The 16,322-nt window shown below is 42.6% G+C and overlaps 1 protein-coding gene across 1 annotated transcript in view; it reads left to right on the top strand.

Moving 5' to 3' along the window:
- The window catches only part of LOC144481946 (electroneutral sodium bicarbonate exchanger 1-like), a 122,438-nt gene extending 113,550 nt beyond the window's left edge, over positions 1-8,888 (top strand). The window contains exons 23-25 of the mRNA XM_078201120.1: positions 2,116-2,229; positions 3,936-3,979; positions 8,823-8,888. Of these exons, the coding sequence (XP_078057246.1) occupies positions 2,116-2,229; positions 3,936-3,960 (139 nt within the window). The 3' untranslated portion in view covers positions 3,961-3,979; positions 8,823-8,888. The remainder of the gene's footprint in view (positions 1-2,115; positions 2,230-3,935; positions 3,980-8,822) is intronic.
- Positions 8,889-16,322: the final 7,434 nt, after the last annotated feature.

The following is a 16,322-nucleotide window of genomic DNA, read 5'->3' as shown; positions in this document are numbered from 1 at the left end:
AGAATGCACTGTCAATATTTTAATCTGCTGGATACCAGCAGTATTACAAAAATTGCAACGCATGACATCAGCAATATCCTATTACTGCGCAAAAGGAATACTATCAAGGCTGGTATTGTCTCGATTTGTTATCCTCGTGTTACAATTGGTAGTTCATGGAGGCTGACCTCATCTTGTAGAGAGGTACCCCTCAAGCTATATATAACCAATTGTCTCTCAAATGAAGAGAGATGTCTATGGTCCTTTGTGGAATAGGCTAATTACCTGTTGCAATTATGTTTCAGATCTGTGTGTTAAAAATGTATAAAAACTGGACCACTTTTGATTTCTATGACTTCTAACTCACTTGCGGATTTGTTCTATTTTCTTGAATAGAACATTTGCAGAGTAAAATGCATTGCAATGGACGCACAATTGAAGAGTCAATACCATACTGCAATAAAGCTGCAGCGCCAGTTGTTAGCCATCTGTTTAATGAGCTGAAATCTGCAAAACTTTGCTAATTGTGCTGTACAGCGCCCATGGATCTATTTTTCAATCATCTGGTTGGCAAACTGAAAGTGTGGGAAATCTTAAAAAGCCTTTCATTTGCTCAGCTCTTTCTGCTTTTTTTGTAAATAAGACATTACTGCCCAAGTCTAAACTTGTTTGCAACAGTGCTTCTTGTTGCTTATTTGATAACACTTACCAACATGCATATGCACCAAGTCCTGGAGCAGGTTAGAACATTTTTAAAACAGTGAGCAGCAAATCAGATTGACTACCTCATGAAGAGTTCTGTGTTGGAAGTGGAAGATTTTACACTGTCATATGGAGAATGTATGTATTGTGCTTCTGAAATTAGGAACGTGGTAAAAGTTGGGGTGCAGAATTCATTATATTTTTAAAATATTTTTGGCTTGGGTATTTAAATAAGCATGGAAATATTACTGCACTTGAATAGAACATTCACTGTCATGAAATAATTAGTTTTATTTTTCAAAATCTAGTGTAACAGAGCCACAATACAGGACATGGCAGAATAAAATAAATTTCAGTTTATAACCCGACAGTGTATTCTGCATGGCCAATCATTGTGCTATGTTTCAGTTTTTTTGGTGTGATTTGACCAGAATGGTAAGGGCTTGCTTATTACCATGAGAAAGTGGTGATGGGCGTCCTCCTTGAACTGCTGCTGATGAAGGTAAGGAATTTCATGAATTTCTCCCAGTAATGATGAAACAATGCCATAATGTCAAATCAGGATGATGTGCGCCTTCAATGGGAAATTGGAGGTGATGCTGTTCCCAAGACCTTGCTGCTCTTGGCATTCTTGGCGCTAAAGGTTACGGAGCTGAAAGATGCTATTGCAGTCAGCTAAGTGAATGGCTGCAGTATATCCGACAGATGGTAGATATTACAACCACAGTGTGTTAATGCTAAGTCCAATGGCAGGGACACCATCACACAGACTGCACCTGGCTATAGAACCTCCCTTATGACTGCTGATATGCAAAGCAATTTTGAAGTAAGCGCAAAAAGCTGGCAAATGCTGACCTACTGCACGCAATACAAGTTCCTCCACATTAACACTTATTTTGCCGATGAAATAAATGAATAAAACATGGAAGGAATTCTAGATGTGAATTACTAACAATGTTTGAGAACCTTCTCCCTGCTGACATATAAAGTGATTGGTGCCCTACTGATAGCCATGGCTTTATGTGAAAGGGTAAACTTCAGCCACACAGACATGCTGACTCCTGTCAAAACAACTTACAAATGTAACTGAAAACCAGTTTCGTTTTGTTTTGCAAAAACCCAGCAATTTAGTATAGGCAGTGGTGTCCACTTTTAAATGCATGCTGCATGGCCCATTAAGTGTCTTGCAAACTGAAGTTGAGAAGGGAAATTTTCCCCAATAGTGAAAATAAAACAGCACGTGATAAAACCACCACAACAGTGGCATTAAACAAACCTACAGCTCACTTACCCATTCTGAGCTGAACAGGATTGTCTGGATGATGTTTATTATGTGACTGAACTGGAAAGGAGCACATTTGAGGTGGGCATGTCAGTTTTTTGCTGAAAATCTTAATGATCTCTTTGATTATGACAGCTAAACTTTGTTTATAGGTGCGATCCGTCTGAAATTAATATCTCTGATGAAATGTCCAAATCTACAGTTTGGAAGGCACTCAGCATGAATACAGAGAGCAACAAGACCAAGGATAACACAACTTCAAAAAGGTAACACTCGTGTTCATTCAATGCAACTTTAGTATTTCTATAACTTAAACCATATAGCCATCCTATCTGTGACGATACCATGCCTTTAAGCTATGTATTTGTGTCATATTTCGTGTGAGGGGACTGCTAGGTACCATGTCTCCAAACTGCCTCCAAGCCCCCTGACCAGTCGTGATTCTCGATGGTCTCGTGCTGCGCCCAAAGGTCAGAAGGACCCAGGAGCTGGAAGAATCCGGCATCGAATGGACCAAGCATACTACTTCAAATATGCTAATCGGCTTCTCGCCCTTTCTGGGTGTGATCCAGTTTGTGGCATTAGAAAGGGACCGGGACGATTGCAAACAATATGGCATCAGGCATGGAGCCGATTTTTAGGCCCGCATGCTATTTTTTTGGATCAGCGCAATCTGCACCAGGTGCACCGAAATCAGAAAATTGCCCCCAGGGGTTCTAGCTTCCCTCAGTTATTAAAGGTATATAACTTAACTATCCAGGTTAGGAGGTGTGGTCCAACCCTAGTTTGTGCTTGGTTGGTTGACCTCAGGTTAGCAGAAGTAGTGGGAGGATGGACCTTCAACTGACTTCGGTCCTAGTTACAGAAGCAATGATCAGCCAAGGTTCTCACTGCTGCCTGCTATCTAGTAACCCTTGCTGGAAAGCGAATGCATGGTCATCTGAAGAGACCGGCCCCCGCTTGATCAAATTGCTTGTCAACCTTTGTTATTTATGTTCACACGTGAGTGAAATGTTGCTGCAGGTAATTCAGGGCAGTGGGCATCTTCACAACTGCATATCCTAATAAAAGTCAGCATCTTCAGAGAGAAGAAGCTTAACAATCGGTGTTAATTTTAATTTTGTCAGGTATAGATTCTTGTTAGCTATCTCCATTTGTATTCTGTTATTAACATTAAAGTCTGGGAGATGGATTAACAAAATAATTGGACAGAATTTAACATTGGAAACGGGGATCTCACAGGAGAGCTAACGAGAGCCACTTTTTGGGAAGGCGCTTAACTGGGCAGTGGCAAGCCTTTCCCTGGATCAAGGACCCCAGGGTGAAAGTCCTGCCTGCTGAGAAGTGTCAGCCAGTTTATCAGCTTAATTTTCCAGTGCACCTCCTGTCCAATTCAAGTGGCACCTTTTAATAAAACATTTGAATCAGGTCCTACACTGGTTGTAGGACCCCCAACTCCATTTCCAGATACTGATGGGCTGTGTATGCTGGGTATACTCTGCACATTGGTACTGGGCTTAGAGCCGTCTAACCTGTAGCCCTTAACGGGATTGCTTAAAGCAGCTCCAGATACCCTCAAAATATCTGCAGAACTGATTTTTGTGGAGATTGGAAGAATGCTGCTTCCACTATGAATGCTTCTTCAGGCCCCATAAAATCTTCCATCATATTGAAGGTGGCTTGGGTGTCCTCCTATTCCCAAACATTTGGCACTGCAGAGGAATCACCAGATCTCACTTTTCCCCCTCTGAAGTTATGTACCGGTGCTTGTTTAGTACTGGCACATTGCCAATCCTGGTAAATCAGGCCTGAGCATGAAAATAGTTCAGACCTCTTGCTATTTTCATGGGTGAACTGTGTCATTGCTCTGTCCAATATGCACTCTATATGAAAACTGCCTCCCTAAATATTGAAAAGAACATCTTTGTTATCTTCCGTCTTTTTACTTAGTAATACTAATTTCTTTTTACAGCAGTTCCATTCAAAAATCAACGTAAATTGATATTCCTGGATCAGGTGAGTCATCAAGTTCCTTTATTTGGAAAAATTGTGGTGGGCGATTCTCCCATCCTGCTGTGCTGCATTTTTAGCACAACAGGCCGGGAGACTCGTGCGGAGGCCGTTTCACAGGCTCCCCGCTGGGCGCCATTGCCTCCGCATTCTCCCAGCGCCAGATTACTAGCGCCGTCAGCTCCGCACCAGAAATCGGTGTGGAGCTGCCTAATATATTCAGCAACTCATTTAAATATCATTTAAATCCTATTAGCAAGCCTGGGACTGAAATCTCCATGCCTGCTAGCCTCGCCCCCATCCCTCCGCCAGGACTGGTTCACTCCAGCGGTGTTTAGTATAGCTCCCCACTTGTGGGGAGTTGGTGGCCTGACCCCGCTGGAGTGAAGGGGAGTCAATTGAGGCCCTCCAGAGAGTTGGGTGCTGGAGAGGGTGCCCCCGGCATTGGCACCTTTGTAGTGCCGGCCTGGGCCCCCTGGCACTGCCCAAGGGGCAAAGTGTCAATGCCCAGGGGGCAATTTGGCACTGTCCATCGGGCATAGGGTAGTGCGAAGGGGGGCGGGGCCCAATGAGGGTGGGGTCTCTGGGGGGCGATCAGTGGCACTCTGCACTGGGATCTGTGACAGGGAGGGAGGTCAGCGATCGGGGCTGGCCATCGGGGTTGGGGGGGCAGCCTGCTGGGGAGGTTCGAGCTTCGGGGGGGGGAGGGGTGGGGGGATCAGAGAGAAATCATAGATCATAGAAACCCTACAGTACAGAAAGAGGCCATTCGGCCCATCGAGTCTGCACCGACCACAATCCCACCCAGGCCCTACCCCCATATCCCTACACATTTTACCCGCTAATCCCTCTAATCTACGCATCCCAGGGCATGAAGGGGCAATTTTAGCATGGCCAATCAACCGAATCTGCACATCTTTGGACTGTGGGAGGAAACCGGAGCACCCGGAGGAAACCCACGCAGACACGAGGAGGATGTGCAAACTCCACACAGACAGTGACCCAAGCCGGGAATCGAACCCAGGTCCCTGGAGCTGTGAAGCAGCAGTGCTGACCACTGTGCTACCGTGCCGCCCACAGAGAGGGAGGAGATCGGGACTGCTGCAGGGGGGTAGAGACAAGAGTTTGGGGGAGGGGGGTCGGGGCCAGCAATTGGACAATTGGGAAGTTGGGGGGGGGAGGGGGGGCAGCGATCAAGCTGGCCAGCCGGCAGTGCGGGGCCATTGCGGATGCGCCAATCTCGGCGCTGATAGATCGGCGCGTGCGCAGTGGCCCTCTCAGCGCTCTGCTATCGGCCTCTCCAGCAGGAATAGGCCCCACCCACTGATTTCAGTGTGGGAAATTCATTTTGAAACTGCTGAAACAAACAGCGTGACTTATGCAAATTCAATACTTAGAATTCTTTTGGGAGAGTTGTCCCCCATGATGTTTGATGCTTGCTAAGATGAATCATGTCAGTCTGGTACACCATGGACCAGGTACAACAAAAGTTCACTGCTCTGCTTCAACAATCCTAAACTCAGATGGGCAGCTTCTGCACAATTTGATATTGCCCTTTCATACACCAACTTATTAAATGGATACCAATTCTGGCAAAAATTAACATTTTGCGCTGTAGACCTAACTGCACATAACTGGGTTCAAAATATCTAAACTGACTTCACCTTCGCCCCTTATATTTGGCAAAGAGCATCAGTCTATCCCATCAATCTGATTTGGATTTTAATTCTGATTCTTGGTAAAAAGAATAGTGTTAATAATCCAATGGGAGCTATTTTCAACTGCTATTTCTTGGTGCTGATCCGCTCTATATTGTGCCCCATGCTAAGTCCTGCTCACCCATTACCGCTGTCCTCAGTGACTTACATTGTCATTCAAAATTTTAATCCTTGGGCTGGATTCTCTGACCTTGCTCACTGCCAGAGTTTACTGCAGCGGGAAGTAAGATGGTTGAACATGATTTCCCTTTCACAAAACCATGCTGATGCTTCCCAATTACCTTGAGTTTATCTAAGTGCCAGCGATAACCTGCTCAATGATGAATTCTAACACCTTTCCCATGACAGATGTCAAGGTAATGGGCCTATAGTTTCCTATGGAGTCACGCATTCATCTCTCTAATCTTATTTGCACGTGACTCAAGTAATAATCCAGAGATGTCCCCCACTACTAGTACATTCCTGTTTGCTGTCCCCACTTGAACAGCTTCCTGTACCATAGTACCATGGCCAGCCTGCTCATCCACCCTACAAATTGGGTTGTGAGCACCTCAAACCTGTCTGACGATTGCAAAGTCTGAGGCTTCTGTTTGCTTGGTCCATTTACCTGCCTCACTCATGGTCACATCTTCCTGTCCCTCACTGCTGATCAAAACAGATGACCTTATTCTAAGAGGCATGGCCTACAAAGTGTCCAGCTATTTCGGCCCCTCCCTTATGTTGCGTAGTGTCTGCAGTTCGAGTACTAGATCAATAATCCTGATCCGGAAATCCTCTAGTTGCTTACACTTTCTGCAGACCTGTTTGTCATGGATTGTCACAAACAAAGGCTATTGTGCTGAACAAGCCCCTCTTTTTGATTCAACCCTACATCCTCACCACATTGCTCAATCTTTTCTATTTAGAAGCACATCTCATTGTCTCTTGAAACCATTTACATGTTAACTTGTGATAGTTCCAACTTCGTTTTAATTTTATCCTCTGTTTTTTAAACTCTTCATAAGCTTTGCCATAATCTTGAAAATTCCAAAGAACATAATCCCAATTTCATCTTTCCTCAGAACTTGGAGGGGGTGATTCTCACATCCTGCCGCACTAATTTTCTGGCCTGGGAATGGTCCGGGGGGAGGGGGCCCACAATCGGGCTGGGAGGGGTTGGGGAGGCAGCACTCTGGTGGTCCCGGGCTGGCCAGCAATCGAGCTGGCTAGCAAATGGGAGGCTGACAGTTCGGGGCCACTACACATACGCAGAGGCCCGCTGGCCTCAGCCTCCTGGGTGGGAATAGGCCCTGCCCCCTGAAATTCAATGATATTCACGCTGGTGGCCTCTGCATTGCACAAAGTGTAGGAGATTCTAGTGTGAACTCCCACTGAAAAAACCCAGCGTGAATTCAATACTTAGAATTTTTTTGGGAGAATTCCGCCCAAGTTCTTCATATCCAGAATCATCAACTATATTATTCAGTCTTCCTTTCAATCCTATCTTCGGCTTTGAGCTGAGATTCCACCTTTGTCCTCGAGACTGTCCCATTTCACCTCAAACATTCTCTGCTAATTCTATTACTTCATGTCAGTTGTAAGATCTGTTTATCCATGCAGCTGTCACTTGGAGAATCATTGGGTGGGATTTTCCATCCAACTCACCATATGTTTTGCAAAGGCAGCCCACCATTGGCCGGTGGTGGGATCTTCTGGTCCTAACATTGTCAATGTGGTTTTCCATTGAATACACTCCTCGCCACTGGAAAACCTGCAGTGGGGGTGCGCCATTTGCGGGACCAGAAGATCCCACTGGTGTGAATGGCCAGAAAATTCCAACCAATGTCTTAAACATTGTCTTCACTGGTCTCCAAAACACTTCAGCTGATCTGGAAATCTAATCCAATTCCTGTCTCAACTCCACTGGTTCCCTGTAACTCGAAGTTTAATTTCAAGATCCTATTTTTCAAATCCCTACATAGCCTCATCCCACCCTACTTAGAAAATCCTCTTCAGGTATATATACCAGCCTGCACCCTAAATTCAGTCAACTTAATATTGCAACATGTTCCTCATCCCCTCCATTCCACATGCTCAAGCCCATCTTTCAGGCATTAGGCCCCTGTCCTCTGCATCTTTTCCAAAGTCACTGCTTTGCTACCTCTGCCTTCAAGGGCCTCTTTTTTAAAAAAAAAATCTATAACCTGTGAGGGTATATATATTTTCTATATTGTCTTATTCTGTAAAGAAGACTGTTTGTGTAAATTACTTAATTAGGCTGAGGAAAGGTTAATCAAGACAACTTGTCTGGGAGAGCTGAGGGATAAGTTTTAAGTTTACAAAGGTTTCATAAGTAAACAAGGGAAGATTATTAAATTTTATTTGACCGTAAGTGGAGGTAATTGGGAAACATGAAAGATTTTTATATTTTGGAAAAGCTAAGTTCAAAGGACAATGGAATTGAGAATGAAAGGTAAAAAGGATATTTAAGGAAAGCTGTTAATTGTGTTGATTCTGGGGAAGATGTCTTGAGACCAGCTCTCTACTGATAGAAATTGTTAAATCTGAAGCAGCCATCCAGAAATCCGGAAAGTCTTTGTTTCAGAAAGCAGTCTTGTTTTTTAATGCTCTTGGATTTTCACAGTAGAGTGGAAGAGAGTGAAAAGCTGTATGGCATACCTTTGCTAAGGAGACAACAGTTTTGCCTTGGGTAATATTACTGGATTTTAGGCGTGAAAAATCTGAGGGAGTGTTACCAAGAAGGTGTTTACTTGTGTGTCCTTACCAAGTGGATACTTTTGAGGAGGTTTTATAGATTGTTTTAACTGTGTAACTTGAATCATGTGTGTTTAAGTTTTCTTTTCTTGTTAATAAATCTTTTTTTTCTTGAATTCCAAACAAGTTCCTGAAATTCTATGCTTCTGGGATCAGTAGGTTTCTACTTGTTTTCAGAAGACAAAAATATGTTATGACCAGTAAGACAGGTTTCCTTCTAGATTTGGCTTGATTAGCAAATAACATCTGTGACAAATCACATCTTCAATCTTCTCTTCCCTTCCCCCAAATTAGTCTTCCACCTCGTATATAGTGATCTGAGACATTCTTCTATAAAAGTAGCATGATATCAATGTATTTTTCTTGTTTATTCTTAGGTTTAAATCCCAACATTGACAGAGAAAGATGAAGTTGTAATTGACTCAGGGAAGAGCCAAAACAGAGAGGTTTTCAATCATACATCCACACTGCGTCCTGGAACGTCCTTGGAAAATAAAATATATTGAAGACAGCACATTTTCTGTTTAAGTACCCATTAAGACCTTTCAAACAGAAGTCTGAACTTTTAAGTCCAATTTTATTTTTTATTTTTTTGCAAGTGTTTAGCTTGACCAGAATAGACGTTTGAGCTCTTGAAAGAAAATCAGTGTAGTTTTGTGTATTTTTAAAAGATTTCAGTTTTGTAATACAAAGCCTGACCGACAACAATAGACCTTTTGAAAGGCCTTAATCTTTAACCAGCATATAATTTGAGATGCTTGATATGTAGACAGTAAGAATAATTCGATTTGTTATATGTACTGTATCACAATTATTGTGAGATTATCAGTGCTGTTTCATATGATTTCTACATTTTAATGTATGTTTTCATGTCTGCACGAGAAAATCTTGTCTATCAACCATGTTTACCTTGATCACTAAATGTTATCCTCTGAAGTAATAAAGCAACTTGCAGTGCAATATATAGTACAAATTACAATCACTACTAAAAACTAAGTGGCTAATAAAGAATAATGTTGAAAATGTTCTCTAAGAATTCCTCACCAATCGAAATTGGGAGGCTTCTGTCACCTAAAACCCTCATCAGCCTGCTGGCAGTAATATCCCTGTGTGAGCCTTGGGGGTGGGTGGGGAGGAACAATTCTATGGCATTGATATGAAAACCAAAATTTAGTTGATATTTATTTTTACGCTGAAGCAAAATATACTTTGCGGAAGGGAAGAATTATTTTAGAATGTTATACAATAACAATACGAAAACTTGTAACTCGTTTAAAAAGTATGATATTAAAAAGACCTGCAAAAACATACCCTGTGAAATGAAGTACTAAGTATGTAAAACTTAACTTGCACGTTGATTTAAGTTGCTCCCACTAAAAGCATCCACTGCCAAATTCTCCAAAGGACTTTCTGTAGTCATATTTTAAATTACCTATATATTGTTAGGTAATTTCACTTCTATATCATAAAGTACAGTTTATTAACTGTTAGCTGTTTCTTAAATTAATATTTTTGAGATGATGAGAAAGTTCCAGTGCAATAATATAGCAATACACAATGCTTATTGTTTATTCTTTAGTGTCAGGGAAGAAATATCAGAAAATCATTAGATGAGAGAACTAAAAATGCAAATTCTACTCTGTACCATTTTTGGATATGGTACTAATATAAGTGCCATGAAAGTAATCCTGGTCCAAACACAATCAGATTAAGCTGCTGAGGGCAAATGGTGAGCAAGCCTAGGTATACTGTTAAATGGGAACATCCACAGTTAGCAAAGATTGTCCAGTATTCTTGCAGATCACCATATACCCCTGAATCCTAAAAGTCAAGAAAGTTTCAGCTGAAAGGGGGGGGAAAAAAATGTCTGGTTGGGAAAAAAATAGTGTTTTGGGGGAGAAGGTTGGAAAACTTCCCTCCACTCTGCAAAACATAATTGAGATAGACAGACCTAAGTTATGGACTGAAGTGCCACTACGGTCCTCGTCCATTAAAACTACGCAGAAACTGTGCTGGTTGCAGGCTGTTGAGGGCACCTGGCAATAAAAACAAATCTCTCCATTCTGATGGTAAAAATCATTACTTTAAATACTTCAGTTCACAACTTTAGAATCCAATACTGTTCTGTCATACTTGTAGGACATTGTTTTTGTCTGATTTCCTGGAGAAACACAGCTATCAAAACAAGCAATTTCCATGATTTTATGATTTTGAATGTAATACATACCAAAAGAAAATAAAAATATGAAAATATATCCTTAGTGAATTTAAAAAAGTGCAGGCACAAATTTTTAATATAGCTTCTTTCTAGTGGACTACATGTAGAAATAGAGACGCGTTATTTTATTTTAGAAGAGACTTAAAGAAATATATTAATAGATTATTTTGTTGCAGAAAACCTATAGTCTTATGACACTTATAATGTAAATAAAATTACAAGCAGAAATCAAATCCACCTGGTCCACCAAATAGAAGCTTATTGGCTTAAATCTGAAGGATGAGCTAATAGCTGACATTACACAAGATGACCACAGACCCCTTGAACTAAAAAATAGAAACGTATAGTAAATGCCAATATGGCTTATATTTTAGTGATGCTATTTTTGTTTCTGTTTATTAGTCCTGGACATTTAGATGTGAAGACCCAGGTCTTTAATTGTCTGTTTACAGTATTGTTTAAGTGGAGTAATGTGATTGCAGTTTCAGTTCAAGGTGGGTGTAAAAGTTATTTATGATATACTGGCGGAATTGTTGTGTAAAAGTGCTGTACAGTCAGGTAATACTGTTGTTTAATCTTGTATTTTGTTTTGTTGCACACTTGTAGTGAAAATAGAGATGCAGATAAAATAAGTGTACACCTAAACTGTAACAGATGAAGAAATGTATCTTTTTAAAGAGACAATATTCCTCTTATTTAAATAGGCCTGCATTTTGCAAAACTTTAGAATGGATTTTCTTTCCTTTTTCGTAGCCTGCTGTGAACATCAATAAATATGATGGAAACATGTTTTGTTTCTCTTCAAAATGTTAACATGAAGTCTTATTAACAATGTGCATTAGGTCATAAAATGCAGCCTCTTTAGACCAAGAGCAGAAATTCTGTCAACTTAAATAATGTAAATGTGAATGGAACAATTGTAATTTATTTCTATAAGGAAATAAAAGTGATTAAAATACAATGATTTGATTATTGCTTAGACAAAAGAGATTTTCAATTTAAAACTCTATTAGTGCAGGTGATGTTTATAATGTAATGATCCTTTAATGTGCAATTTTAGAATGGTAGGACATGCATTTGTGTTTGTGATTCCCATTATTCTGTGTTTCCAATCTGATGTGTATTATCAAAAAGTAAGCCGGAATTCTCCAGTCTGGCACACCCCACTACCGCTGCCAGTGAGGACGGAGAATTTGGTGCCCAGCCAAATCTCCATTCATAGCAGCAGGAATGGAGAATCCCAGCCGTAGATGAGGTCGGAGAATCCGGCCCTAAGTATTTCATCACGAGAAACTTGGAAAAATGAGGTGAATCACCTAATCCTCACTGCTACCTGACTTTAGAGCAACACTAGAAGAGGTTTTGGATCCGGTCCCATTTGTTGCTTTGTACAAGAGAATTTAAAAAGGAGTGAAAATAACAACAGGTGAGGACCAAAAGAATCCTTGATTTACAATAATTTGTTTGTATAAAACTTAAATATTTGTACATCTTCTACATCACTGTTTTAAACTGATGTGCACAATGAAATAATTTGAATGGAAAAAACTTGTGTATGTAAACCAGTTGATGAACTGGTGAGTCAAAGAAATGCTTAACCACAACTATATATTGTCTGAAATATTTCAAGTCCTACAATAGAAACTGATACTATTTACAATGAATAACAAGTCTTTTTTTTGCTTATAAGAAATAAAGTATCATTCAACATATGATCACTTCTAGAACTTTGCAATACTTTTTGAATCATTCAATTATTTATTTGAAATTATGGTTCCGATACATTGAAAGACGAAAAATGTATAGCATCTGCAGGAGAAGGTTTAGTTTAACATGATGGGCGGCACGGTGGCATAGTGGTTAGCACTGCTGCCTCATAGTGCTCGGGACCCGGGTTCAATTCTGGCCTTGGGTGACTGTGTGGAGTACTCCCCGTGTCTGTGTGGGTTTCCTCCAGGTGCTCCGGTTTCCACCCACAGTCCAAAGATGTGTAGGCTGGGTGGATTAGCCATGGTAAATGCGTAGGGTTATGGTGATAGGGCAAGGTGGAGTGGGCCTGGGTAATAGTTAGTGCAGACTCAATGGGCTGAATGGCCTCCTGCACTGTAGGGAATCCATGACAACAAAAATAACTCCTTTGAAAATCTGAACAATTATTAAATGAATGCTTAAAAAATTGGGGGGTCATTTTCATCTCAATATACTAATGGGACAGTTGGAAACTGGGGAGAACCCAACATAAATCAGTTATCCACAACTCCACTGGCTTTGGGGCCCACTATATTTTCCTGTCAGTCTTGGGATGGGCTTCTCAATCTCTCATCCAAAATTGTTTTTTTTGGCCTGGGGTGCCACTATTGACGCTACCAGGAACCCTCCAAATTGTTCTTGTTAGAGGAAAAGAGGAGCTGGAGACCGGCTACATGTCTTCCTGCCTGTGCCTATGTTGTCACATCTGCAGAGACGGCATTCGTTGCTTTTGCAGATGTTGGAGGCTCCTTTGCCAAAGAAGGCTGTCAGCAGACCTCCAACAACATCACAATGAAACATGAATACTGAAAGGTTTTTCAGAAGCATCTCAATCACTGGTACTGCATAAAACATGGCATGCCAGGGCAATCGAGAAGCAATGGGCAGAATTCTCCCAAAGTGCAATGAATTTGGTGGCTGGTGGGCGTGGAGAATCTGGCAGGAGCTAAAATGTCAGAATCTCACCAGCATAAAATTACATTGAAATTCTCCCAATGGCGGGTTAATGATGGGTCGGTCATGCTGTTGACAGGTGGTGCAAATGCCATTTGCATTCATTTGTATCCATGAATGCTCATTAAAACAGCTGCCCGTCAATATTCCATCAGGCCTTCCAAACTTGCGTCACACCAGCAGGAAATCACACTGGCGTCAAACCCGATTGCTAAAGAGTGGCACACACAAGACAGCCCTCAGTTGGCAAGAGACTTTAAGGTGAGTGCAACAACGTTTTCTGCCATTGTTCTGTGCTGCTCTGGATGTGCTCTCCAACACGCTGCTGGGCAGACTGGTTCCTGCCCCCCACCTCCTTGATGAGCTTGTCTTCATAGACAGTATTGTGCTGCTGGACCCATGGACCCGCCTCTGTCACCAAGTCAGATCAGCACAGCTCCTGGGATTGGGGAGTACAGGAGTCTCATTGTCCCTGCTGCCACACACCAGTGTCTATCAGGACAGCACTGTGCTGCAGGACTCATGCAGCTACTGCAACAAATGTCCGAAGTCCGTCTGGGGTAGAGGGTGGAGTACGAGGTGGCGGTGGTTTGGCGGGGGGCAGGGGTGGAGGGTGAGGGCTTGCAATGGCAGACAGAAGGGGTAGATGTAGAAGCTGAACAATGGAAGGCAGAGGGAAGACCGAGGGGAGGGAAGCTGGACCCTGACAAGGCTGCATGAAAACCTCACAAACAAGGGAGTCGAAGGGATACCACATTGCTTACTCGAAGGGGACAGATGAAGACACCAGAAGTCCAAGAGGGACATGGGCACCTCACAGGTGATGGGCTTCAGAAGGTGGTTAAATCAAGGGGCAGACGTCCTCTTGAGGCTGTTAGCCTTTTTCCTCTGAGTTGCTGACATCCTGCACGATCTGGAATGAGAGGTGGGCTGCAGAGAGCTATCAGTAACATAGAAACCCTACAGTGCAGAAGGAGGCCATTCGGCCCATCGAGTCTGCACCGACCACAATCCCACCCAGGCCCTACCCCCACATATTTACCCGCTAATCCCTCTAACCTACGCATCTCAGGACTCTAAGGGGCAATTTTTAACCTGGCCAATCAACCTAACCTGCACATCTTTGGACTGTGGGAGGAAACCGGAGCACCCGGAGGAAACCCACGCAGACACGAGGAGAATGTGCAAACTCCACACAGACAGTGACCCGAGCTGGGAATTGAACCCGGGACCCTGGAGCTGTAAAGCAGCAGTGCTAACCACTGTGCTACCGTGCCGCTCCAGTGTGCTGGAGTGGTATTTAAATATGGCAACAGGACCTTCAAACCTATCAGCTGATGGTGGGCGGACAAATCGGCTGCTAGCCCTTCAGAAGATTCAGAGGGGAATTTGCCTGTGCAAATTAATAAGCTTCCAAGTGCAGACTCTGGCTTGGGATTCTGCCATCCTTGTTGGTAGGACAGGTGCTGCCGGAGCCACTCCCCACTGCACTGAGGCTGGAATTCTCCAGCCTTTCATGCCCTGCCAGCAAGAACAGAGAATTTGGCATTCAGCCAAATCTCTGTTCACTGTAGCGGGACTGGGGAATCCAAGCTGTGGGCAAGGTCGGAGAATTCAGCCCAGCGTCTCAAAATGGGAGAAATCCATCCAGTGTTGCCATGTTTGGTCGTGAACCTGAATACAAAATCATGGGGCTGAATTTTATGGCTCTGTTAGAGGGGGTGGGGCTGGAAAATACAGTGAACTATTCAAATATCCATTGACTTTGGTGGGTGTGGAAAATTCCACCATTGATGTTTATTAAATGCCATCAATTTTAGCTAATTATTCAGTTCATATAGCTACATCTCACCACTTCCTGAATCTTGGGGCCAGCACTTCCAAACATTATATCTGGTTTTCATTCAGAGAAACATAGAATTCCTATGGTACAGAAGGGGGCCATTTGGCCCAACAATCCCACCCAGGCCCTATCCCCATAACCCCATGTATTTACCCTGCTAATCTCCCTGGCACTAAGGGGCAATTTAGAATGGCAAATCAACCGAACCTACACATCTTAGGACACTAAGGGGCAATTTAGCATAGCTAATCCACCTAACCTACACATCTTTGGGCCTATGTCAACAGTTTTACCATAATTTATCTGGATGTTCATTCCATTCTTTATTAAATCTTTTGACTTTGTTTCCAACTGGAGTTCGAGATACTTATATTATCAGACGCTTCAGAAGCGTTGCTTCCTACAGACAAACAGCAGCAAGAAAATGGCTCCTCTGCTGGTATCTATTTCGCGCCCCCCGCCCGCGCCGATCTCAGCGCCAGTGACGTTTGCTTCTGGTCTAGAGATGGAGCGCATGCGCCAGCAGGGTTTGTTGCGCACGTGATGTTCGCTGCTTCAGTTGAAAGCTGTGGCGCGAGGAGGGGCGGTGTCTGTTGTGGCGTCGCCACAGGTACCTCACCTTTTACAATATAAATAAAAACTTCAGCTCGTTTCACTTCCTTGTGTACTTACAGATTTTAATTTTGTATATTTAAAGTCTGATTTTGTTCCAGCCAAAAATCATCTCATTAGTTGGATCCATTTGTTGCCCAAAGTTGCCAACTCTAAGCTTTATCATTATATTTTATGGGTTTGCAACTTTTGGGTTTGGCTTCCAAGGAACTGTATTCAGAATTGAGTTATCTCCAATTCATGTCGGGCCAAGGTGTGCAAATTAACTATGGAAGTGGAAGCATTTGCCAAAAATATTTTTCATAGAATCCCTACAGTGCAGGAGGAGACCATTTGGCCCATCGAGTTTGCACCGACAACAATCCGACCCAGGCCCTATCCTCGTAACCCCACATATTTACCCTGCTAACCCTGACACTAAGGGGAAATTTAGCACGGCCAATCCACCTAACCCGCACGTTTTTGATGAAGAACAAAAAATTATGAAATGGTTTCGAGGAT

Source organism: Mustelus asterias, chromosome X, assembly GCF_964213995.1.
Source record: "Mustelus asterias chromosome X, sMusAst1.hap1.1, whole genome shotgun sequence".
Lineage (NCBI taxonomy): Eukaryota > Metazoa > Chordata > Chondrichthyes > Carcharhiniformes > Triakidae > Mustelus > Mustelus asterias.
The sequence above is the reverse complement of the archived record's forward strand: the minus strand, read 5'-3'. Positions and strand labels throughout refer to the sequence as shown.